At 46.2% G+C, this 25,495-nt stretch overlaps 1 protein-coding gene across 1 annotated transcript; it reads right to left on the bottom strand.

Moving 5' to 3' along the window:
- Positions 1 to 936: 936 nt before the first annotated feature.
- c5 (complement component 5) lies at positions 937 to 21,979 on the bottom strand. The gene is made up of 42 exons (XM_084359471.1): positions 21,906 to 21,979; positions 21,251 to 21,446; positions 20,999 to 21,152; positions 20,701 to 20,771; positions 20,521 to 20,618; positions 20,290 to 20,372; positions 20,114 to 20,204; positions 19,926 to 20,034; positions 19,607 to 19,739; positions 19,379 to 19,494; positions 19,040 to 19,228; positions 18,302 to 18,505; positions 18,009 to 18,221; positions 17,274 to 17,423; positions 17,059 to 17,185; positions 16,852 to 16,917; positions 16,091 to 16,282; positions 15,430 to 15,514; positions 14,521 to 14,603; positions 11,069 to 11,208; positions 10,522 to 10,755; positions 9,990 to 10,050; positions 9,314 to 9,403; positions 8,792 to 9,004; positions 8,585 to 8,660; positions 7,896 to 8,070; positions 7,670 to 7,774; positions 7,401 to 7,572; positions 6,970 to 7,094; positions 6,153 to 6,233; positions 5,924 to 6,073; positions 5,778 to 5,840; positions 5,614 to 5,704; positions 4,691 to 4,730; positions 4,451 to 4,553; positions 4,226 to 4,300; positions 3,970 to 4,075; positions 3,317 to 3,400; positions 3,104 to 3,193; positions 1,800 to 1,892; positions 1,314 to 1,452; positions 937 to 1,191 (listed from the first exon to the last, which is right to left on the bottom strand). The coding sequence occupies exons 1-42, from the start codon at positions 21,971 to 21,973 to the stop codon at positions 1,053 to 1,055; spliced, it is 5,073 nt and encodes a 1,690-aa protein (XP_084215597.1). The 5' UTR covers positions 21,974 to 21,979; the 3' UTR covers positions 937 to 1,052.
- Between the last annotated feature and the right edge of the window lie 3,516 nt (positions 21,980 to 25,495).

The raw sequence follows: 25,495 nt of genomic DNA, 5'->3' as shown, positions 1-25,495 counted from the left end.
CTGATCCATATACATGTGTATAAACTGTGAGTCAGCTGATCGTCACAATCAGTTTTTATCTGATTGATGACAAAATCAATTAATTAAAATGATGCAGTATGTAATCTGTAAAGTAACTAGTAACTAAAGTAATCAAATAAATGTAGTTGAGTAAAAAGTTCTATATTTATGTAGTGGAGTGTAAGTATAAAGCTGCAGAAAATAGAAAATACTCATGTAAAGTACAAGTACCTTAGAATTGTACTCTAGTACAGTACTTGAGTAAATGTACTTTGTTACATTCCATCACTGAATATAACACCAACAAGGGGCCTTATGAGTACTTCTACTTTTGATACTTCAAGTACATTTTGTTGCTTATATTTTAACGCCTAAATATTGAATGCAGGACTTTTACTTGTAACAGAGTATTTTAATACTTCTTCCATTACTGTTTAGTAATCCACACAGTGATCTGACAAACCGAAATAACCAGTGTTGTAAAAAGTACCCAAAAGTCATACTTAAGTACAAGTACCTCAAATGTTACTTAACTGCAGTACTTGAGTAGAAGTACTTAGTTATATTGCATCTCTGATTAATTACATGTTAAAGTTCTGCGTTTACTTAAGTATCATTGTCACACAAGAACATTTTATTTTGAATATTTTAAGCACATTTTCAATGCAGTACTTGTCCTGTAACAGTATTTTTGCAGTGTGTTGTTAGTACTTGAAGTATCTGCATACTTGAATACTCCATAATTGTCAGATAAATGTACTGCAGTAAAAAATGAAATATTGAGGAGTAGAAGTATAAACAGGCACAAACTGGTTCCAATATCACCTCAAAATGACACTTGAGTACAGAACTTGAGTAAAAGTTACTTTCTATCATTGAGTATCTGTTGGTGTCTGTAGCTGATGAAACAAACGATCAACAGAAACATGTTCATCATCAGATTATTTTAACTTTATTGTCAGATTATGAAAACAATCTGAAGAAGAAGAAATAAAACCACATTTAAACTGCGAGCTGACAACATGTCATCCTCAGCGCTCTACAAACGCCCCTCAGGAGTCAGGGCAGCTGACCAACTGCAGGTCCAGAGCAAAGTCATCCAGCTGGGAAACGTAGTCCACACACTCAGGAGAACTACAATCTGTCGGCCACAGCTCCACCAGCGCCTCAGAGTCCAGAGGAAGACGATACCTGCGAGACAAACACAGTCACATTAAAAAGAAGAAGGAGAAGAAGAAGTAGAAGAAGAAGACGAAGAAGTAGAAGAAGAAGAAGAAGAACTACAGGTGAGAGAGAGGTAGAGAGACACTGACTTGAAGCCCTGGTTGAGTTTGACCTCTGACCCGCTGGAGCCCATCACCAGGTACTGTTTGTTGTTCTGGATATCAACTGCACTGCAGGTGACCTTCTTCACCAGGTCCACCTCTGTACCTGAACTCACCGCCTCAAACTCTACAAGAGACAGAACGAACAGGTAACATGATGTCATCAAGGTGACAGGAAGTCAGGTGACAGAACATTTCTACAGGCGGCTTCAGACACATTTTCTTCCTTCACGTCTTCTTTGAGATTCGTGGAAAGAAAATGTCAAAATACGCATTTATGTGTTTATCTTACTTCAGATTTCTGTTTCTCAACATTCATCCTAATTAATGCATATTTAATTAGATAGCCTCATTTACATATTTAAACATAAAATATCAATAACTTGTGTGACGTCCTGAGAAACTGAGTTGGTCTTAAGTCAAACAAAGCGCCGCAGCGACGGGATGATGCTGGTTTAAATCTGTGTACTTCACCTTTATCTGAGTTCTTCAGGACTTCAACTACGGTGGCTGTGTAGGTCATAAAGTCTCCCTCTGCTGCTGAAGACACCACTGTCACCTTATAGGCTGCAGGAGACAAACAGAGAGCAGTGAATGACATGATGTGTGTGTGTGTGTGTGTGTGTGTGTGTGTGTGTGTGTGTGTGTGTGTATTTTCTATCATGTCGAGTCAATATGAATAATAATAATGAAATAACGACATGTGTGATTTATTCCAGGAGACAGAATAACCAGTTTGAGATGCAGAGCTTGTATCGGGGCTGTGGCTACAGGCGCCGGCTTCAGTCAGAGAATAAATTGTTTTCGATGTATTTTGATGTTTATTTGTTTAAAACATACCTGCTGCGTATGAAAGCCGATTATTAACTGTATATTACAGAAAGATAAGCTGAAGTTTATACCTGACTAACTTAATGAGCCTAATGAACATGTGGCATTTAAAGCAACATTATGTAGAAGTTGTAATTTTGTGTGATTGGGCCCCCTACAGCTTCTGAGTGGAACAACACATACACACAAACCACAGGTGTGTAACGTAGCTGCTCACTACAGAACTCATCACGTCATCACAGTGTGAGAGTGTGTGTTGGAAACGTGTGTGTTGACGCACATGATGTCGGACTCACACACACTGGATCTGATGTGCTGTATAAAACCTCCATCTAACAAAACGTGAACACAGGCCAGTGTTGCCAGGTGTACCATAGTTATCATATTTGTACGATAATTTTGCCTTCTGTACGATGTACGATCAACAATCCCAAATCTGTGAATGTGTGGTTGTAATCAGCCTGCAGCACCCGTCTGCCGGAGCTTTTTTGTGAACCCTGAAGGCATCTGTTTCCACTGTGACAAGTTTCCAGCCAATTGTGCTTTTCCAAATGTGAGCTACGTGACGTCCATGCGTTTGCCTCAGAACAACGAGCATGATTGGTTGAATGGTCCGCTGCGCCAGCCCCACGAGACGCTCCAGTCGGGTCCGGTGCTGATGTGGTGCTGTGAATCCATTCTGTACTGACGCCACAAAGCCGTGAGTGCCTGTTAGACGCTATTAAACACTAGAGTGACTATAGCGCATCAATAGACTTGTTATTTTGGTTATGACGTGTACGATAATTTCCCCAAAAATACGATAATTTTATGTCCCCGGTACGATAATCCTATATTTCCCACCTGGCAACACGTGTCTTCATGCTGACGGATCAGCATCACTTCTGTGGATTCTTCCCTGCAGCGGTTCTGGTCCAGTTTAATTTAACAATAAATGTCATCCTCACCGTATTTGATGTGCGGCCTGCAGGTCTCATCGGTCCGTTTGCCTGCTGTCAGAGTCACATCGATCTTTCCTCTGTAGGCAGCGCACGCAGCTACACAACAACAACAACACATTAACAACATAACGTACACAACAACAGGAAGTACTGCGTGAAATCATCCAACCAGAGGAGCGAGTGACAGCTGAGCTCAGCCAATCAGAAGGCAGCAGTTACCTGTCATACACTGACACTGTTGGCCCACACAGAGGCGCTGCAGCTTCTGCTCCTCGGAGGAGAACTGTTTGGTGCACAAACTTCCTGCAGGACACAAAACAGACGATGACACCAGAGTTTAAAGGACTTCGGGTTTACAGACTCTGAGTTGTTGGTCCGTGGAATTTTTTCTCTTTAGATAAAGCTCGACGAACAGTCCCCCCGCTTCCAGTCTTTGTGCTAAGCTAGGCTAACCACCTCTCTGTACTCCACACACATCTCATCTAGGAAAAGAAAAAGTAAAGCAAAGCTCTGTGGACAGAAACACTCGGATCAGGTCGAACTTATGAGTCTGCTGATATGACCTCATACGTTCGATTCTGATTAAATATCTTAGACATAAATTTGATCTGGTCCCTCAGAGTTCTGACTCAGAACGTCATGGTGCTGATCATAATCTTCACTTCCACAGTCAGAACCCTTGACTTTAAAAAAGTATTTAATAACTTTAACAAGAAAAAAAAATACAAATCTGGACTTTGTGCCTCATAACTCTGAACTCACGTCTTTCATCAGTTTTTAGATTTTATACGTTTTCTGTTTGAATGTCAAAACTACAAACAGACCTGATAAAGACTACAAATCCCAGGATGCACAGCAGTCAAGACTCTCACCTTTGTCCTGCGGCTCATAGACGCTAAACAGGGACTCGCTGGCCCCGGTCACCTTGAACGTGGTCCTGACCCGAAAACCAACACACAGGAAGCTGTCTGAGGGAACCTAGCAACCAGACAGGAAGTTATCACATTGAACCTAGCAACCAGACAGGAAGTTATCACATTGAACCTAGCAACCAGACAGGAAGTTATCACATTGAACCTAGCAACCAGACAGGAAGTTATCCAATAAACAGGTGCGTCCGTTACTCACAGCGTCCATCTGAATGACCACAGTTTGTCCTTGGAGCTCATAGTGAGAGATGCTCGGCACCATCGCGTCTCTGAACTGTGGGACAACAGATGAAGACAGTTTGTTACACAACATGTAGTTCAGTTTGTCAGGATGTTCAGATCAGTGTGTTTTGTCTTTATGTGCAAATCAAAACGGTCAAAAACAGGAGGACGGAGACGCAACTGTCTGTCCTCACACTGTCACCTGTCTCAGGTCCTCCAGGTACGCATCAACACCTGTGGGCAGCTGGATCTTCATCACTGTCAGACCGGACTCTGTCGACACCTCGTTAGGAGGAGGTTTATACCTGTAACACACACACACACACACACACACACACACACACACACACACGATGTACATGTGGGTCCTGGTCAGTCTCTGATGAGCGGATGAATATTTAGTCTTTTATGTTCAATAAAATTTGAGAAAAAACTTTTTTACTTTGCACAGGCGACAATGTGAGGAGTGCTCATACTGGGATCTGAGGAGGAGAGGACATTTACTCTGGTAACAGACAGACAGGCAGGCAGGCAGGCAGACAGACAGGCAGACAGGCAGACAGACAGACAGGCAGGCAGGCAGACAGGCAGGCAGGCAGGCAGGCAGGCAGGCAGACAGACAGACAGGCAGACAGACAGGCAGGCAGGCAGACAGGCAGGCAGACAGACAGACAGACAGGCAGACAGACAGACAGGCAGACAGACAGGCAGGCAGGCAGACAGGCAGGCAGACAGACAGGCAGGCAGGCAGACAGGCAGGCAGGCAGGCAGGCAGACAGACAGACAGGCAGGCAGGCAGGCAGGCAGGCAGACAGACAGGCAGGCAGGCAGACAGGCAGACAGGCAGGCAGACAGGCAGACAGACAGACAGGCAGGCAGGCAGGCAGACAGACAGACAGGCAGGCAGACAGGCAGACACATACACACACAGACAGACAGGCAGGCAGACAGGCAGACAGACAGGCAGGCAGACAGACAGACAGACAGGCAGGCAGGCAGGCAGGCAGGCAGACAGACAGACAGACAGGCAGGCAGACAGGCAGACAGGCAGGCAGGCAGACAGGCAGACACATACACACACAGACAGACAGGCAGGCAGGCAGACAGACAGACAGGCAGGCAGGCAGACAGGCAGGCAGGCAGGCAGGCAGACAGACAGGCAGACAGGCAGGCAGACAGGCAGACAGGCAGGCAGGCAGACAGGCAGACACATACACACACAGACAGACAGGCAGGCAGGCAGACAGACAGACAGGCAGGCAGGCAGACAGGCAGGCAGGCAGGCAGACAGACAGGCAGGCAGACAGGCAGACAGGCAGGCAGGCAGACAGACACACAGACAGACAGACCTAATTGAATACTCACTGCTGGAGGTGTCGGGGCCCGCCACCTCTATAGTGAGGTCAAAGTTGCAGTTGTGTGTGGACGCGGTGGTCTCATAGTAAACCGTCTTCATCTGGAAACACAGCGGGGGACAGTTACAGTCCAACGTCTCACTCAGACAGCCTGCTGGATTAAACCACACCCACCTTCACAGTGGACACGCCCCTCCCGTAACCCGTGGACACGGTGATGTCATCATTATTCGTCACCTGGGGAGAGAAAGACACAGGTAGAAGGAAGGACAGAAACACAGCAGACCCGTCTCACCATCGTCCTCCTGTCTCACTCTCACCTGGATGGGCGAGGCCACGGGTCGGCTCTGGGTCAGCTGGACTCGTCCCATAGAACCCTTCCTGTTGCGGATGTCGATGTCCTGATTGAGGACGGCTCGAGGGACGGCTCTGCTGTACTCTGTCAGCGCCTCCAGAGTCAAGACTGTGTCCTGAGAGACAGAGACAGGTCAAAGGTCACCCAACAGAACATCTGTATGTGTGTTACAGTGTGTTTGTGTGTGTGTGTACCTGTATAGAGTAGAAACCCTCTCCATAGTGCTGATCCTGGGTCAGCCAGGACAGGACGGGGTTAGCGTCCTGGATTCTCCCCTTTAACACAGATCCAATAATCAATAATCAGCATGTTTGACTTTAATTTCATCTTTGAATCATTTCAAATTAAATCTGTGACACAATGAAAGACGTCTAAATACAAAGCTGACGAGCAGCAGCGTGTTTTTATCCATCACACACGGGCAAAATACGTCTCAGTCCGGCCCGTTACGTCCTCGAAAACATGAACACAATCTCCAAAAAATAGAAAAAGAGGCAGAACAGCAGTGAATCTCATGACGACAGTGAGTCAGCGTTGCTTGTTCACTCACCTCAAGTGACAAGTTACAGTCATGGTTGTCAAGACGGAGACATGATTGATTGATTGATTCAACATTAATGCTTCAAGACATCAACGAGACATCTAAACATGTCATCACAGTGCGGGTCAGAGGGTGTTGAGCATGTTTGATATGACAGGAGACGATCGTGATGTTCGAGGAAAACAACGTTCAGAGACATTTTTACACCGAGCGTCTTAATTTCACTGCAAACTTTCACCAAGAAAAAACAGTTTCTGCTCGACCAGACAGAATATTTTTACAAAGCAGTCGAACGTTATGACGTAGCTGCGCGCTGTCACGCAAGCTAACGAGACAGAGCGAGACTCTCTGTAAACACTGATGATGAAGGTTCACGACTGGAGGACAACAAAGAGTCTCACGCTCCTCATGATGAGGACGAGACAAAGAGACAAGAGACTGAACAGGAAGTAAACAGGAAGTAGCGTCACCTTGAGGAGCAGAGTCAGCAGCACGTATACTGTCATCTCCACTGTCAGGCCGCTGGATTGGTCGGGTTTCAGCCAATCAGCTGTCACATTGGCCTCCTTCCAGTACCTGAGCACAACGGGGTTACCTGCACACACGCACACACACACACACGCACACACACACACACGCACACACACACGCACACACACACACAACAAATGTATTTATTTTTCATGTCAGAGAGAGAAATTAATTTAAATAATAATCAGAAAAAAACTGAATAAAATCTTGAAACTTCAAACACTTGAACTAAAAAGAATATCGATCATAAACATTTAACTGACAACTGATCGGTGAACTGACTGTCTGTCTTTATGTCTTTATGTCTTTATGTCTTTCTGTGATGTCATTTAATATAACTCGGACGGGGATGTGTGAGAATCAAACACACCTTTGCTCTGAGCCTTCCTCTCCAGGTGGAGGAGCAGCGTGGAGGCCGTCATGCTGTTGGGGTCATGAAGGGTCAGAGCGTAGGTCGCTACCGCACGCACATACACGCTTTTCACACCTGAGGCATGCTGGGAAATGTAGTTTGCTGCAGACGTCTTGCTGTCTTCCTGAAACTGAGAGCGAAGAGCACGAGAGGAGAGGAAACAAGGTGAGGAGAGACCGAGGAGGATTAGGAGGTGACAGGAGGAAGAGGAGGCGGTGTGTTCTCACTTGGAGCTGCAGGATTGGATCTTTGATGCTCGTCGCTTTGTGTAACGCGATCAGCACGAAGGACGTCAGATACACTGATTGGTCGACTGCATTTGCCCCTGCAACCTGCAGCCAATCAGAAAACACTGATGTCTGAAGATCACATTTTACCCAAAACATAGTGAGACGCTGACAGGAAGTGTTACTCAGTAACAAAGGAAACAGAAGAAGAAGAGTCGCTGCTCACCATGACTTTGTTGGGTCTGAAGGAGGATGTGTCGGTGAACGACCCGTCCGGCTGCTGAGTGCTGTGGATCAACCAGGCCACAGATTCTGACAGAGACTGACGATGGTCCGACTGATGGTCCACAGAGACCAGCGGATCGGCCGCAGACAGAGTCTTCACCACCTGAGCTGTCAGCCTGAGGGGAGGGCACAGAGGAGAGACACAGGGGCACACAGATCTCACCAGACTCCCTTAACAAATGTGTCAGTTTAGTGGGTTGTTGAGTTGGAGACACTTTATAAACTGTGTGAAACTCTGTCTCTGACTGATTCTGACTGATTTGTTCCTTCTTGTAAATTCAGCAAATGTTCTGCATGAACTTCTTTCTGTCTTTGAGCAGAACCATGGCGTCTGTTTGTCTCAGTGATGGACGGGTTTGTTTCATATAGAGCAGGAAGTGACATCAGACCAGACGCAGGTTAATGTAGCTGACAGAGATGTTGTTCTTAATTTGACCACTAGGACAGCACAAGTAGAGGCCTGTGTGTGTGTGTGTGTGTGTGTGTGTGTGTGCGTGTGTGTGTGTGTGTGTGTGTGTGCGTGTGCGTGTGTGTGTGTGTGTGTGTGTGTGTGTGTGTGTGTGTGCGTGTGTGTGTGTGTGTGTGTGTGTGTGTGTGTGTGTGTGCGTGCGCGCGCATGTGTGTTCTGACCAGGTGCTGGATTCTCTGTTCATCCACATGCTGTAGCTCGAGTCTCCACGTCTGAACGAACTGATGGCGATCAGACCTGCACACACACACACACACACACACACACACACACACACACACACACACACACACAGACACAGTTGATAAATAAACATGAACCTCCTCAGTGTCCTCAGTGTCCTCAGTGTGTCCTCAGTGTGTCCTCACCCTCTCTGATCTTCTGTCTCAGACCTCTTGAGCTCTCCTGGACGTTTTCTCCCAGAATGTCCCAGTGCCTCGCCGTCTCCAGGTACTGGTACACCTGGATCAGGGGGAGGAGTTCATCGAGCGCGGCCTCTGCTGACCCGGCTGGCAGGTTGAGGAGCTGCCGGACGCCCTCTGGGCTGAGCGCCACCGACAGGACGTCTCCGAGAACCTCACCTGTTCAAAAACACGACACATACTGTGTCAACTGTTCAGACCGGACCTCAACTGTTCATCAGAACCAATAAATTCATTTAGTATCTCATAGCATCAAGAATACATCAGAATTGTGTCAGACGATGTTTCATCTCGTCACTTGGAGCTGCAGTTATATTTAGATCAGCTGATAAAAGCTGTTTGTAGAGTGACGGCTGGGTGAGTTGTGTTCCAGGGTTCAAAAGATTAAATGTACCAGAAAAACTCAGTCTTTGTCAGTTACGAGCAGAAACATAAAGTCCGGCCCACACAGAGCTCACTGTGTCTCACCATGGATGGTCAGCATCCTCTGCACAGCCGTGTTGGGAACGATGTTGGTCGGCAGGTTGTTCTTCAGCTCCACGCTCATCTTCTCTGAACCTGCAGCAGCACAGAGACACAGACTGACACAGAGACACAGACTGACACAGACTGACACAGAGACACAGAGACACAGACTGACACAGACTGACACAGAGACACAGACTGACACAGACTGACACAGAGACACAGAGACACAGACTGACACAGAGACACAGAGACACAGACTGACACAGAGACACAGACTGACAGAGACACAGAGACACAGACTGACACAGACTGACACAGAGACACAGAGACACAGACTGACACAGAGACACAGAGACACAGACTGACACAGAGACACAGACTGACACAGAGACACAGAGACACAGACTGACACAGAGACACAGACTGACACAGACTGACAGAGACACAGAGACACAGACTGACACAGAGACACAGAGACACAGACTGACACAGAGACACAGACTGACACAGACTGACAGAGAGACACAGACTGACACAGACTGACACAGAGACACAGACTGACACAGAGACACAGACTGACACAGACTGACAGAGAGACACAGACTGACACAGACTGACACAGAGACACAGAGACCTCAGATGACCTCATCCTGCTGGTGGTTGTCAGGAAACGTACCGTAGCGTCCCTGCGGGTCGAGCGTCCCTCCAGACATCAGCTCCTTCTTCACTCCTTCAGGCTGCAAACACAAGCAACGTTAAAGGGAACAGCAGGAGAGGAAACAGCACCGGTCCGATCCGATTCACCCACTGTCACCTTACATGATTCTGACTCTTCAAACCTGATCTCCAGATAAATGAAGTCAGTGTGATCTCAGTACGTTTAGTGTATTGAATGAAGGATTTCTGTGAGCAGCAGCTTTGTTTTCACTGTGATCATCACAGGATGGATGAACTGATGATGTTTCACTGAGCAGCAGATGAACAAAAATCTGGAATCAAATCTGGAAAGAAGCACTGAAACATGACTGAGTGATTTAAAATGGCTGCCATGTTGGCCATCTTATCCTGGCTGATATTTTGATATTTAGTCAGCAGAATTTTAAAATGAATACACTTCTTTTAAGAAGTAATTTAATGACTCGTTGTCCAGAGAAGTTTCTTTCTCCAGGCTTGATGTTAAACAACATGTCGTCCATCTTGATACGCACCACCACCCGCAGCTTCTTCTCCAGGATGTCTTTGGGTCCATTGCGTGTCTTCAGGGTGAAGGTCAGGGTGTGTTCTCCGGGCTCCAGGCCCAGCACAGTGAAGCTCACCTTCCCCACCTCCTTGGCTGACAGGCGGCTCCAGGTGCAGGTGGTGGAGTGAAGCCCCGCCCCCCCGGTGGCTGGCTGGGACTGCAGCAGACACAGCGCCGGGCCGACCGTCAGCGTCACGCAGTACTGAGGACGAGACGAGATGTTACAGACTAACCTGAGAAAACATTCAAAAAATAAATACAATTATCAACAGAATGTGAAGAAGTAACAGTTTTGATGTTTGGACTGCTAGCTGCACAGCTAACTGAGCTAACAAGCTAACGGCAGCAATTAGCAGTTACTCTGGTGATCTGCTGCCCCCTGTTGGTTTTGAATATGAATTTGACAGATGGTTAATTATTATAGATTGTATCTTTAACATGTAGCATTCAAACTCTGTCCTTTACCACTGATCAAACAGGCAGAGCATCATGGGAAATGTAGTTGACTGTGGTACCGTGATGGGGTCGGGCTGCTGGTTGTACACAGAGCCTTTCAGCTCCAGCTGTTCTCCTCGGACCACCTGATAGGGCAGCGGGACGTCCACGCTGAGCGGCAGACTGACCGACACCTGAAGAGGCTCCGCGACACAGATACCTGCAGGAGAGACACACCTGAGGTCACCTCAACCTGCTCACGTGCTCACTGTTAGAAGACGGTATTTACATCCTCCATGTGCGGTCGCTAACACTGTTAGCTCAGCAGAACTACCTGATGCTAACACTTGTTAGCTCAGCAGCTCCAGTGAAGACTTCATTATTGAAGGGTTAAATCTGGTCTCCTCAGATCAGTGTGATCTCTGTGATCACAGCAGACGAGCTGCATGGAGACATCTGATGTTTAAATCATCTCCAGCTGCTTCAGGTGTTCAGCAGAACGCTGCAACTCTGTTTTACTGTGAAGCTCCAGAAATGTTCTGTGGACTACGAGACTTCACCTGACTTTATATCATCAGGAGGAGACGATGGCTGAGCCTGACTTTATATCATCAGGAGGAGATGATGACTGAGCCTGACTTTATATCATCAGGAGGAGACGATGGCTGAGCCTGACTTTATATCATCAGGAGGAGATGATGGCTGAGCCTGACTTTATATCATCATGAGATGATGACTGAGCCTGACTTTATATCATCAGGAGGAGATGATGACTGAGCCTGACTTTATATCATCAGGAGGAGATGATGGCTGAGCCTGACTTTATATCATCAGGAGGAGATGATGACTGAGCCTGACTTTATATCATCAGGAGGAGATGATGGCTGAGCCTGACTTTATATCATCATGAGATGATGACTGAGCCTGACTTTATATCATCAGGAGACAATGACTGAGCCTGACTTTATATCATCAGGAGGAGACGATGGCTGAGCCTGACTTTATATCATCATGAGATGATGACTGAGCCTGACTTTATATCATCAGGAGGAGATGATGACTGAGCCTGACTTTATATCATCAGGAGGAGATGATGGCTGAGCCTGACTTTATATCATCAGGAGGAGATGATGACTGAGCCTGACTTTATATCATCAGGAGACAATGACTGAGCCTGACTTTATATCATCAGGAGGAGATGATGGCTGAGCCTGACTTTATATCATCATGAGATGATGACTGAGCCTGACTTTATATCATCAGGAGGAGATGATGACTGAGCCTGACTTTATATCATCAGGAGGAGATGATGGCTGAGCCTGACTTTATATCATCAGGAGGAGATGATGACTGAGCCTGACTTTATATCATCAGGAGGAGATGATGGCTGAGCCTGACTTTATATCATCATGAGATGATGACTGAGCCTGACTTTATATCATCAGGAGACAATGACTGAGCCTGACTTTATATCATCAGGAGGAGACGATGGCTGAGCCTGACTTTATATCATCATGAGATGATGACTGAGCCTGACTTTATATCATCAGGAGGAGATGATGACTGAGCCTGACTTTATATCATCAGGAGGAGATGATGGCTGAGCCTGACTTTATATCATCAGGAGGAGATGATGACTGAGCCTGACTTTATATCATCAGGAGACAATGACTGAGCCTGACTTTATATCATCAGGAGGAGACGATGGCTGAGCCTGACTTTATATCATCAGGAGGAGATGATGACTGAGCCTGACTTTATATCATCAGGAGGAGACGATGGCTGAGCCTGACTTTATATCATCAGGAGGAGATGATGGCTGAGCCTGACTTTATATCATCAGGAGGAGACGATGACTGAGCCTGACTTTATATCATCATGAGATGATGACTGAGCCTGACTTTATATCATCAGGAGGAGATGATGACTGAGCCTGACTTTATATCATCAGGAGGAGATGATGGCTGAGCCTGACTTTATATCATCATGAGATGATGACTGAGCCTGACTTTATATCATCAGGAGACAATGACTGAGCCTGACTTTATATCATCAGGAGGAGACGATGGCTGAGCCTGACTTTATATCATCAGGAGGAGATGATGACTGAGCCTGACTTTATATCATCAGGAGACAATGACTGAGCCTGACTTTATATCATCAGGAGGAGATGATGGCTGAGCCTGACTTTATATCATCAGGAGGAGACGATGGCTGAGCCTGACTTTATATCATCAGGAGACAATGACTGAGCCTGACTTTATATCATCAGGAGACAATGACTGAGCCTGACTTTATATCATCAGGAGGAGATGATGACTGAGCCTGACTTTATATCATCAGGAGGAGATGATGACTGAGCCTGACTTTATATCATCAGGAGGAGATGATGACTGAGCCTGACTTTATATCATCAGGAGGAGATGATGGCTGAGCCTGACTTTATATCATCAGGAGGAGACGATGGCTGAGCCTGACTTTATATCATCAGGAGACAATGACTGAGCCTGACTTTATATCATCAGGAGACAATGACTGAGCCTGACTTTATATCATCAGGAGGAGATGATGACTGAGCCTGACTTTATATCATCAGGAGGAGATGATGACTGAGCCTGACTTTATATCATCAGGAGGAGATGATGGCTGAGCCTGACTTTATATCATCAGGAGGAGACGATGGCTGAGCCTGACTTTATATCATCAGGAGACAATGACTGAGCCTGACTTTATATCATCAGGAGGAGATGATGACTGAGCCTGACTTTATATCATCAGGAGGAGATGATGACTGAGCCTGACTTTATATCATCAGGAGGAGATGATGGCTGAGCCTGACTTTATATCATCAGGAGGAGACGATGGCTGAGCCTGACTTTATATCATCAGGAGACAATGACTGAGCCTGACTTTATATCATCAGGAGGAGATGATGACTGAGCCTGACTTTATATCATCAGGAGGAGATGATGACTGAGCCTGACTTTATATCATCAGGAGGAGATGATGGCTGAGCCTGACTTTATATCATCAGGAGGAGACGATGGCTGAGCCTGACTTTATATCATCAGGAGACAATGACTGAGCCTGACTTTATATCATCAGGAGGAGATGATGACTGAGCCTGACTTTATATCATCAGGAGACAATGACTGAGCCTGACTTTATATCATCAGGAGGAGATGATGGCTGAGCCTGACTTTATATCATCAGGAGGAGACGATGGCTGAGCCTGACTTTATATCATCAGGAGACAATGACTGAGCCTGACTTTATATCATCAGGAGACAATGACTGAGCCTGACTTTATATCATCAGGAGGAGATGATGACTGAGCCTGACTTTATATCATCAGGAGGAGATGATGACTGAGCCTGACTTTATATCATCAGGAGGAGATGATGACTGAGCCTGACTTTATATCATCAGGCAGCTGCGGGGACGCAGCAGAGAGGTGACGGCTGAATGACGTTGATGAAATGAAGGAATAGATGAAGCAGAGTAAAAAGAGCGAGGCTGTAGAGAATCTCACCATCGTTGAACATGCCGACGGCTCTGATCTGCCAGGTGGTCAGAGAGTCCGGTAGAGTTCTGACTGCAGACAGCTGACCCGGGCTGAACACAGACACTGAGTTAGAGTGCAGCCTCAGCAGGCTGTTCTGAAGTCTGATGGAGCTGCAGGTGGAGTTCTACCTCAGTCCAACAGGAAGTGTTCTGAAACTACTGAAGTGATCCTGGACTGTACCGGACTTACTCACACCTGACTTCAGTATTCAGATTTTCTACTTCAGTTACAATTGAGTGCTGCAAAAAGTACTGACAGTCGTACTCGAGTAAAAGTAAAAATATGGTGTTAAAATATTACTTTGGTGAAAGTCTGTGGTATCTGAGGTTAAATGTTCTTCAGTATCAATTTTGAGGTGTTTGTACTTTACTTTCCATTTTCTGCTACTTTAGTCTTCAACTCCACTACATTTACCTGATAACTTTAGTTACTAGTTACTTTACAGATTACATGTAAACGGTGTATACATACATGTAAATATATGGATCAGATACTTTTACTTATACTTTTGATACTGAAGTACATTTTAGGTCAGATACTTGAAGACTAATATTTTAACACCACATCTTTACTTTTACTTCAGTATAACTGTTAACTGGGTACTTTTTACAGCACTGAGGTCAGAAGCATCATCACTGAAATATACTCAAAGTACCAAAAGTAAAGTTACATGAAGCTCATCTCACTACTTTAACTTAATCTACTAATTTACACTAGTTATCTGAATTACATGTATTTTACAGCCTGAATAGAGTAAAAGTACAACACTTCTCTCTAAACTCTAAATACAAGTACAACAAAATGGTACTCGAGCAATTGTACTTAGTTACTTTCCAGCATTGCTTTAATGTGCTGGGTGTGTTTGATTTGTGTCACCTGACGGGCTGCACCTCCCACATCCAGCTCTCTGGAAAGTAGCTCCGCACCAGAGAGGGAGCCAGGTCGAAGTCAGCACCCAGCGCTGCACACACACACACACACACAGACACACACACACACACAGACACACACACACACACACACACACACACACAGACACACACACACACACACACACACACACAATGTAAAGATCTGTCAGATTTCATTCTGAGCTGAGAAAGAAACAAAACAAACAAAGGATTCAGTGAGAGGACATCAGCTGTCTGACGTCTGTCTGTCGCTAACTGAAGTTAGTTAGTAGATATGTTCAGCCTGTGGTAACCACACACACCTTATTTCACACATTTAACTGAAAACACATTCAACACACTCAGACTTTGAGGGGACAGGAAGTGCTAACATGCTAACATGCTAACTGATTTCTGGTTTCAGGACTACAGACTACACTGTGTTATTACTGACACACACCACTGATGTTAAATCTCCAGAGGAGCTTTAATCTGTAAATGAACATGTTTTTAAAGTACAGCTGAGCCGCCATGCTAATGTTAGCATAAAACAGCAACTAGCATCTCTGCACTCTGGAGCCCCCTACAGGTCACAGGGGGGAACTGACCCAGTGTGTGTATGTGTGCGTGTGCGTGTGTGTGGTCACCGTTGCGTCCCAGAACCAGGTCATGGTTCTGGTCCAGGTGCTGCTGCATGAACTCGCAGCATTCTCTGAAGGCCTGGCAGCAGGGAGGACGTTTCTTGTAATGCTGATTAGCGAACTGTTGGCAGGTCATGATCTTTGGGATGAACTTCATCCCGAGTTCACAGCATCTCTTCACATGACCGTAACTGTCAGCTGACAGACAGGAGGACAGACAGGAGGACAGACAGGAGGACAGGAGGACAGACAGGAGGACAGAGTCAGCTGCTGCTCACTCACGGGTCGGGTGTCGCCCTGAGGGATTTAAACTGTGACATCGTTTCACTGTTAAACTTATGAAATAATGACGAAGATAATAAATCAGCCGGAACAAAAGAAAATATTCAGGACGTGTGACATCAGCACCGACACACACTGATGCATTATGGGATATTTGTTGTTGTTCTGTAGCGTTAATGTTGGTGTCATCAGACTGGTCCGCTTCTACACGACTGTTCTCATGAACAAAACATAAACAACATGTAAACAACATGTGAACAACATGTAAACAACACATGAACAACATGTAAACAACATGTGAACAAAACATAAACAACATGTGAACAACACATAAACAACATGTAAACAACATGTGAACAAAACATAAACAACATGTAAACAACATGTGAACAAAACATAAACAACACGTAAACAACATGTGAACAACTCGTAAATAAGTAACCAACATGTGAACAACAGGTAAACAAGTAAACAACTGCTCTCACCTTTCTTCTTCTTCTCCTCTTCAGTCAGAGCTCGCTTTGGACGCACAGCTGCTGTGCATGTTTCACCTGCACACACACACACACACACACACACACACACACACACACACACATTAATCCAACCACAGTTGTTTTAATGCCCAGTCTATGGTCACTGATTGATTGATTGATTGATTGATTGATTGATTGATTGACTGATTGACATACTGCTGGTTGATGGGTTGGCGTTGGCGTTGGTGATGAAGGTGAGGCCAGCCAATCGGAACACATCTGCGCTGTCTCTGCCGCCGCCCCCGCCGCAGCCCAGGTCGCTGTGCTCGATGTGACGCAGAACCTGCAGGCCACCGTACATCCTGTCACTGATGCTGTCCGTGTCTTAGACCGGATACAGAGATTAACCAATGGGATGTGTTCTGTGTTACCGTGGAAACAGGGTCCCTGTAGTTGGGGCGTAGTGTGAAGAGGGCGGAGTCCACAGCAGACAGAGCCACCAGACCCTCCTGATTGGTCTGAATGTTCAGCTGGAGCCTTTCCTTTGGTTTGTAGTCCCGCGCACGATACGACACCTCAGTCTGACACACACACACACACACACACACACACACACACACACACACACACAGACACACACACACACACACACACACACACACACACACACACACACACACACACAGACACACACACACACACACACACACACACACACACACACACACACACACCACCATTAACACAGTTCATCTCATGGACTCACAAAGTGGCGTCACGAACAGGATTCCAGAAAACAGTGACTGATTCGTGCAAACCTTCTTTATTTCGCCTCTGTGTGTCTGATGGGATCATAAAGTGAATGTGACAGGTGAGGTCGTCGTGGCAACAGGCTTCAGGAATCAGTGGATCAATACAGGATGTCACTCGTACGATTGACAAGTGTTAAGCTCTCCTGTCTCTCAGTGTGAACTTTCTTAACTTGGCTGTGAGCGTCTGCAGCCTGATGAAGGTCAGAGGTCAGCGTCCTGGCTGCTCTCTGTGTGTCAGTGGAGTTTAAAGTTGGACTGCGCTTCAGGTCTAAGTTTAAATCTAAAGACGGAGGTAACTGTTGTCTCTCGACAACCCTGCGGCCTGTTTGTGTGCTAAGTGGTGTCTCGTCGTACCTGCAGTCCGTTGACACACTTGTCTCTGACGTCCAGCCACACGGAGTCGGCCACCAGCTCGGACGTCCCCTCTCCGTACAGGATGTAGTAGACCAGCAGTCTGATGGACGGGACCATGGAGGGCGTCACCCGGAACCTCAGATTCTGTTTGTGATCGGCGCTGGAGACGAACTTTGGACTGCCAAAATCCACCACCTTCCCTTTAGAGAGCACCTGAGGGGGAGTGATGTCACCAGTAACTATGTAAACAGGACAAACACTGACAGTGTGCATCATCAGCTGTGTTGTCTCACCAGGAAGCTGAGGGCTTTGACGGGCACATAGGAGGGCGTGGCCGAGTACACCTTGATGCTGGCGAAGCGTCCCACCTCCAGACCGCGGCCCGGCAGCGGCGGGTCGATGTAAAGGTACCGCTGGTTAGGAGAGTGATACGCCGCCGCCTCCAGACTGAGAGCCGCCTGACTGGCTGCTGGGAGGGTGGGGTCCGCCGTCGCAAACTGTGTCAGGGGGAGGACGGGTAAACAACAACAGGTAAACAACAACAAGTAAACACGTAAAGAAAAATAAAGTAACCAATGAGAAAGAGTAAACAACAAGTACAAAAAGTAAACTAACAAGTAAACAACTGAACAAAAACATGTAGACAACATGTAAAAACTCCTCCCCCTCCTCTTGCTTCTCCTCTTCTTCCTCCTCATCCCCCTCCTCCCCCTCCTCCCCCTCTTCCTCCTCTTCCTCCTCCTCCTCTTTTTCCTCCCCCTCCTCCTCCTCTTCTTCCTCCTCATCCCCCTCCTCCTCCTCTTCCTCCTCCTCCTCCTCCCCCTCTTCCTCCTCCTCTTCTTCCTCCTCATCCCCCTCCCCCTCTTCCTCCTCCCCCTCTTCCTCCTCCTCTTCTTCCTCCTCATCCCCCTCCTCCTCCTCTTCCTCCTCCTCCTCCTCCCCCTCCTCCCCCTCTTCCTCCTCCTCTTTTTCCTCCTCCTCCCCCTCCTCCTCCTTCTCTTCCTCCTCTTCTTCCTCCTCCTCCTCCTCACCTTCAGCATCGCCCGGACTCCATCACTCGGTACATTGCAGATGAAGACTGCGAGGCCGTCTGATTGGCTGTTGGCGCTGTCAGGACAGGGGATTTGCTCGCTCTCACCTCCACTTTTGAACAGCTGTCGCTCCACCAGACGAACCTGAACCCGGTTGACCGGTTTGTCCAGGTGATCCTTCACCAACACCTGCAGAGACGATCATTATTCAGTGACTGTTCTGGAGGTTCACACAGATCTCGCAATCTTAAGACCTGAGAGTCGTCTATTATTTATTTGAAGTCCTTTCTGCGTCTCTGCCCGCCTCTACCTGTTCACACCTGCTGTAGTGTGACACACCTGGATGTTATAAGGCAGTCCTGGTTTGATGAAAGGGGGCGTGGACACCAGACTCAGGCTGTAAGGTGATTTGACGAACTTCACAGCAGCAAACTCCGCCTCCTGAGTGATACCACCTGTGAGACAGAGAGGAGGGGTGAGGAGGGGTGAGGAGGGGTGAGCACACCTGGGCGTGTGAACATGTGTTCCTGATGTAAACATCAGGTTGAGGATGCGTGGTGTGTGTACCTGTGTCCTCCTGCAGCAGGACAGCCACGTACAGGTACCTCCCCACCAGACTGTTGAGGTCTTTTGGGCCGTCGTGTTTGGACAGGACCTTCTCCATGTTGACCGTCACGTCCACCTCACCTGTCGAGGACAACTGAAGCACACAGACGCTGGTGAATACGTTTGAGTGCTCTGAGCTGAGCTGTAGATCACATGTTCATCAAGAAATCCTCCACAGCTGGTTTATCAGACGTTAAAGGAGCAGTTCACTGCAACAATAGAACTGTATTAAAACAATCTTCATGAACTCTGCTGCACACCAGCAGTCTCCTGTTCTTACTCTCTCTCTGGAAACAGAGCTGGGGATGAGAACCGGAGGATTCTTCCCATGAACGTAACCGTAACGCAGAAACACTTCACCGTCAGCCACCGGAGCGCCGTGGAGATACCTGACAGAAACACACGTGTTAGCTGAATAATCAGGAGTCAGCGTTACGTTCTGATCATGACGTCAGCTCCAGTCTTCACCTGGCAGACACCTTGAAGTTGAAACTGTTGAATTGTCCGTAGCTGATGAAGTTTAATTCTGGTTCCATCTGGATGGAAAAACTGGGAAGAACTGATACAAAACACTTAAAAGTTAACAACTGACTCCGTCTGAAATCATGTCTGACGACCAACATGAAGCTTTCTGCTGTTCTTACCGTATTCTTTAACTTCAAACTCTGCTCTCGCTGTAGTGGTGAAATTATCAGAGTAGGAGGCTTCAATGGACCAAATCCCCAACCTGGAATCACATTGATATCATCACACACAGCCTGGAGTCACATACATATTACTATAGACAGTCTTGAAATCCTTGGATAACATGAAGCACAGCCTTGAGTCAGAATGTGTGCAGATGAAATTGTCTGTCGGGTTTTTAAAGGTCTCACTTTGGTTTGATGGGGATCTTGAAGGGGTTTTGCATCGACGGGATTCCGTTGCTGACATCGATCATCTCCACGATGTCCACGATCACGTTCTGTGGGTCCTGTCGGGGAGAGATTATTGATCTGTGATCACTTCAATCAACACGCTGCACCCTGCTGGTCAATATACGTCATTACACTCACTCTAAAGGTCAGGAAGACGCTGCGCTGGGCCGGCCTCAGCTCCTGGTTCAGAGAGAAGGCCCTCACTTTGACTGGACACACACACACACACACACACACACACACACACACACACACACACACACGCACACACACACACACACCAGTATTTGTACTTTACTTGAGCATTTTCTGTTCGTGCTTCTTTCTCCGTCTCTGAGGTGAATATTGTCCTTATAACTTCCACTACATGTACTACACTGCTGTGCAAAGGATTGTGGGACATTGAGGATGTGTTGTGTTCAGGTGAGGCTCTCACCGCTCTGATGGGGCGTGTACAGCGGTTTGTCAGTCTGGATGAACAGGTAGCCGTTGGTGCGGCTGACGGGGATAGACAGGTGGCCGTTGATCACCTGTGATTGGACGTGGAGGATCACATGACTCACGCTCTTATCCAGCTGACCTGGGAACAGCTGCAGAGGGAAACAAGAGGAGACATGATGATCAGAATCTCAGCCCGAGGTCAGCGCTGATGAATCCCGGCTGACTCGCTCTGTGCATCATGTCTGACCCGGACTCTGGCAGCAGCCTGGTGGTCGTTCTGGGCATTGAGGGTCACGACTTCCTGGGCCAGAACCACATGATTGGGCGCCATGGAGGTCTTCAAGTAGACGTAGACCCTCACTTCATCTGTGAAATCGAACAACTGCAGCAGCACCGTCTCCACGGCGTCCAGACGCAGCGAGAGAGGAGCTGTGATCAGATACCTGAGAGAGGACGACACAGGGAGGCTTTACTTCCTGATGAAACAGGAAGTGGTGGAGCAGCAGTGAAGGGTGTCCTGACATGATCGGGAGCAAAATATGGATCCTCCGTCCAGTGGCTGAGTTGCATTGTGGGTAATGTAGGCGGCAGGATTTGAGGAAGAAGAAGAACGTGGAATTAAAAAAGTGAGTGTTGGAGCAGAGGACTGCTTTTAAAACCGGGAGCCTACATTACCCACAATGCAACTGAGGGACATCACTGGAGGCAGTTTATGAGATGATGCAGCTTCATCTGGAGACACAGAAGGTTTCATACTTCTGCTGTCACGCACGCAGCAGAGCTCACCTGTACACACACCTGTACACACCTGTACACACACTTTACCTGCTGAGACTCAAACAACAAATTCTAAAAAAAATTAACCAGAAAATCACGAGAAATATGGAAAAACGTCGACTTACGTTCTAGAATCAGCCTCCGTCCTCCAACAGAGACAACACACACACATCAGGAGGACACACAGCTTCATCCTGACGCTGACGACAGAACACACAACTGACTGAGAGACTGACTGTGTGACACAGAGTCCCTTCTGATTAGTTATTGATCAACTCAACTATTGGCTAATGCCTGTGAGTCACCAGACAAGCGGGAAATCCTCAGTGTGTGTGTGTGTGTAGAGCTGAGTGTGTGTCCCAAAGGTGAGTTTACTCAGTCTGTGTGTTCAATCTTACACAACAGTGTCGACTCTGAGCTTTGTTCATCAAACCAGAACCAGAAACAAATGTTCAGACCTGTCGTCGTTTTCTCTTCGTTCTGCAGTAAAAACATGAAGATGTTTCAGATCAACACTCCACTGAGAGTCAGAGTGAGCCAGCTGCCATCTCCTGCAGGCTGCTGCTGTCCTGAGGGGGCGCTGGAGGGCAAACCATCGAGTCACTGCAACTGACAGGGATCATCTTCAGGAATACACTTAAAGGAACAGTTCACCCAAACATTAACCTCAGCCATCATCTCCTCCTGATGATATAAAGTCAGGCTCAGCCATCATCTCCTCCTGATGATATAAAGTCAGGCTCAGTCATCATCTCCTCCTGATGATATAAAGTCAGGCTCAGCCATCGTCTCCTCCTGATGATATAAAGTCAGGCTCAGTCATCGTCTCCTCCTGATGATATAAAGTCAGGCTCAGTCATCATCTCCTCCTGATGATATAAAGTCAGGCTCAGCCATCGTCTCCTCCTGATGATATAAAGTCAGGCTCAGTCATCGTCTCCTCCTGATGATATAAAGTCAGGCTCAGTCATCGTCTCCTCCTGATGATATAAAGTCAGGCTCAGCCATCGTCTCCTCCTGATGATATAAAGTCAGGCTCAGCCATCGTCTCCATTTTCTCATGATCGCCATTTTTACATTTTGAGCTCTTTCGGGTTATTTTAATCGCAACTCGCCAAAACTGAACGGAGGTTTATTACAAAATACACAATGATTTTATTTTGTGTCCATTGTTAACAAAATATGGATTTGTGCATCTTTAAACTATAAATATTATGTATAATATATATTATGACACATCTGGCAGCCAGAAAGTTACAAAGAACTTGAGATTCATGTTTTCAGTTGTGAAATATGAAGTTTTATGTTTGAAACATTTTTCAGGTGAAACGTCCTGAAACACAGTGAGCCTCATGTTCATCACAAATGCTGTTTCTGATGACTGAACTCAAATTATTATTAATATACTGATATTATATTATAATAAACTGTATGGAGCGTAGTGTTATTGGCAGAATGGAGTTAGAAAATAAAAGTAGTCAGAATGAGGCTTTAATAAGGAATCATTATTACTGAAGCATCAGCATGAAGCTGTTTTTAGGGTTTCATAACGTTCACATGGTCATTGTTGTTAATTTAATTTAATTTACCTGGTTCATATCATACCTCACCTGGAACGGCTCCTTGTCCAAAACCTGCTTTCTGGAAACTGGTGTCCCTCAAGGCTCAGTACTCGGACTGCTTCTGTTTTCACTCTAAACTAGATCTCTAGGCTCTGCAATCACATCACATGGATGCGCTTACCACTGTTATGCTGACGACACCCAGCTGTTCCTCTTTCTTCCATCCTCCAACACCCACGTTGCAACGTGCATCTCTGAATGTCTGGCAGACATCTCGGCTTGGACTACTGCAGCTCGCTGCAGCGCACCTCGTTTTCAATCTACCTAAATTCTCCCATGTGACCCCCCTCCTCCGTGACCTCCATTGGCTTCCTGTTGCAAAATGTAAAATGTAGAGAGGTGGCAGGGTCCGCCACATATAAACAAAGTAAAACAGAAAAACAAAAAATGAAATGATAAAAACAAAGAGGGTTTATTTAATTTCTAATCAGCCAATGAGGATCTTTCTCTGCTCCTTAAATATCTGCATTTACAAAGTAACCAGCGGCTGCAGGTGTCAGATAAATGTAGTGAAATATAAAACATCATCAAGTACTTGAGTAAATGTACTTAGTTACTTTGCTCCACTGGCTCCCGCAGTAAACACGCAGAGTGACGGAGGTCAAAGGTTCAGTAATACTTTATTAGGAGTATATAGGTTCAAATACAATGTCCTTTATAGAAGTCAACATCCTTCATATACTGATACATGTGTCATATACATATAGAGAGATAAAGTGACAGTTGAATTATATTCTGAGCATAAAGCAGATCTCATGTTTATATTCTTCTCTTTGACAGTTTGGAGGTTATTTACATTAAAGGGACGCATCGATTCTTCTTCTCTGTCCTCGTTACTTTGATTATTTAACAACATCTTTATACAGAAATCAGATGGTGGAAAAACAATCATGTAGAATCATTTACAAAGATTAGAAATTTAGATTCTCATATTTTCTAACAGGCGTCAACTGAACCCGCCTGAGACCCAATTTGGGTCTCAACACGTAGCTTAAGAACAACAGACATAAACATAATAATTAGAATAATAATTAAATATTTAACATTTCAGGCTCTGCCTATTTTAATAAGTGATGAGCTTCTTTAAAGGAATCTGGTGAGATTTTAGTAGATTTCCTGTTTGGTCAGTCGAGCTGAAGTGATGAGGTCACCTCCTGCTAGCATGTTAGCATGCTGCTAAAGTCCCTGAAGATGTTTTTACATTTGTTTTTATCACAAGATTATAAAACACCTGTTGGGACTTTGGTGCTTCGTACCACGCTAAGTTATAGCATCATGCCTTCCACCAGTCAAGCTAATGTTGGTGCTCAGAGTTACTCCTCCATACAGTTTATGCTAAGTGTTAGCAGGTAGCGCTACATTTAAATTTTGTCTAAAAACAAAACTATCAGTCAACAAGGTGTCTGCTAAAGTGCTAGCTTGGAGGCTTCTATAACTCAACATGGTTCACGCTGAAGTGAGAACCGGCCTGTTAGTCCTCGAAAATGGACGTGAACGTTGACACGGTTCTGTTGAACACAGGCGTGTTCATGTGGTCATAAAGTTTGGACTGTAACGGACACAGACGGCCGCAGCTCAGTGCACAGCATCACTGAAGCTAACGTTGCTCTGTCTGTGTGTCCTGCTGAAATATGTCGTGTTGAAGTCGTGTTTGCTTGGGGACATTTTGGCTACGAGCAGACGTGGTTGATGTTCAGTCTTAAGACAGCTAGCTCGCTAACAAACTGTAGCTTGTTGCTAATGGCAAAAAAAGTTTATTAAATGTAGCTCGTTTAAACATGTTTATACTCAAACAGCCTCATCAGCCTCGATAGCTTCTTCTAGTTTGGACGCTCCGGCTCTCCGGAGGTCAGATCTCTCAGGATTGTTTTATATTTTCAAAGCTTTCTTAAAAAAACATAATTTTTGAAGTACTCCACCTGTGCCTTCACACCTGCAGTCGGCGAGTACGTCTGCGTGAACGCACAGTTAGTTTTGGTTGTGAGCAGATAATACAGAGTGTCAGCATCATGTATGCTAACCTGTTAGCATGGAGCGAACTGTATGGAGCTGACCAACAGGATGACCTACAGACACTCAGGTTCCTCTGAAGC

The sequence above is a fragment of the Pagrus pagrus genome (genome assembly GCF_965226575.1).
Source record: "Pagrus pagrus genome assembly, chromosome: 8".
Classification (NCBI taxonomy): Eukaryota; Metazoa; Chordata; class Actinopteri; order Spariformes; family Sparidae; genus Pagrus; species Pagrus pagrus.
Note: the sequence above shows the minus strand (reverse complement) of the source record. Positions and strands in the feature narration are given on the sequence as shown.

What these genes read in the sequence shown, in the direction of transcription:
- c5 (XM_084359471.1), bottom strand. Translation starts at nt 21,973, where the DNA reads ATGAAGCTGTGTGTCCTCCTGATGTGTGTGTGTTGTCTCTGTTGGAGG. An exon ending in CGCCAACCCATCAACCAGCA is followed by an intron (nt 16,918 to 17,058) that starts GTATGTCAATCA and finishes GTGTGTGTGCAG; the next exon opens with GTGAAACATGCACAGCAGCT. An exon ending in CGACCCGCAGGGACGCTACG is followed by an intron (nt 9,404 to 9,989) that starts GTACGTTTCCTG and finishes GTGCTGCTGCAG; the next exon opens with GTTCAGAGAAGATGAGCGTG.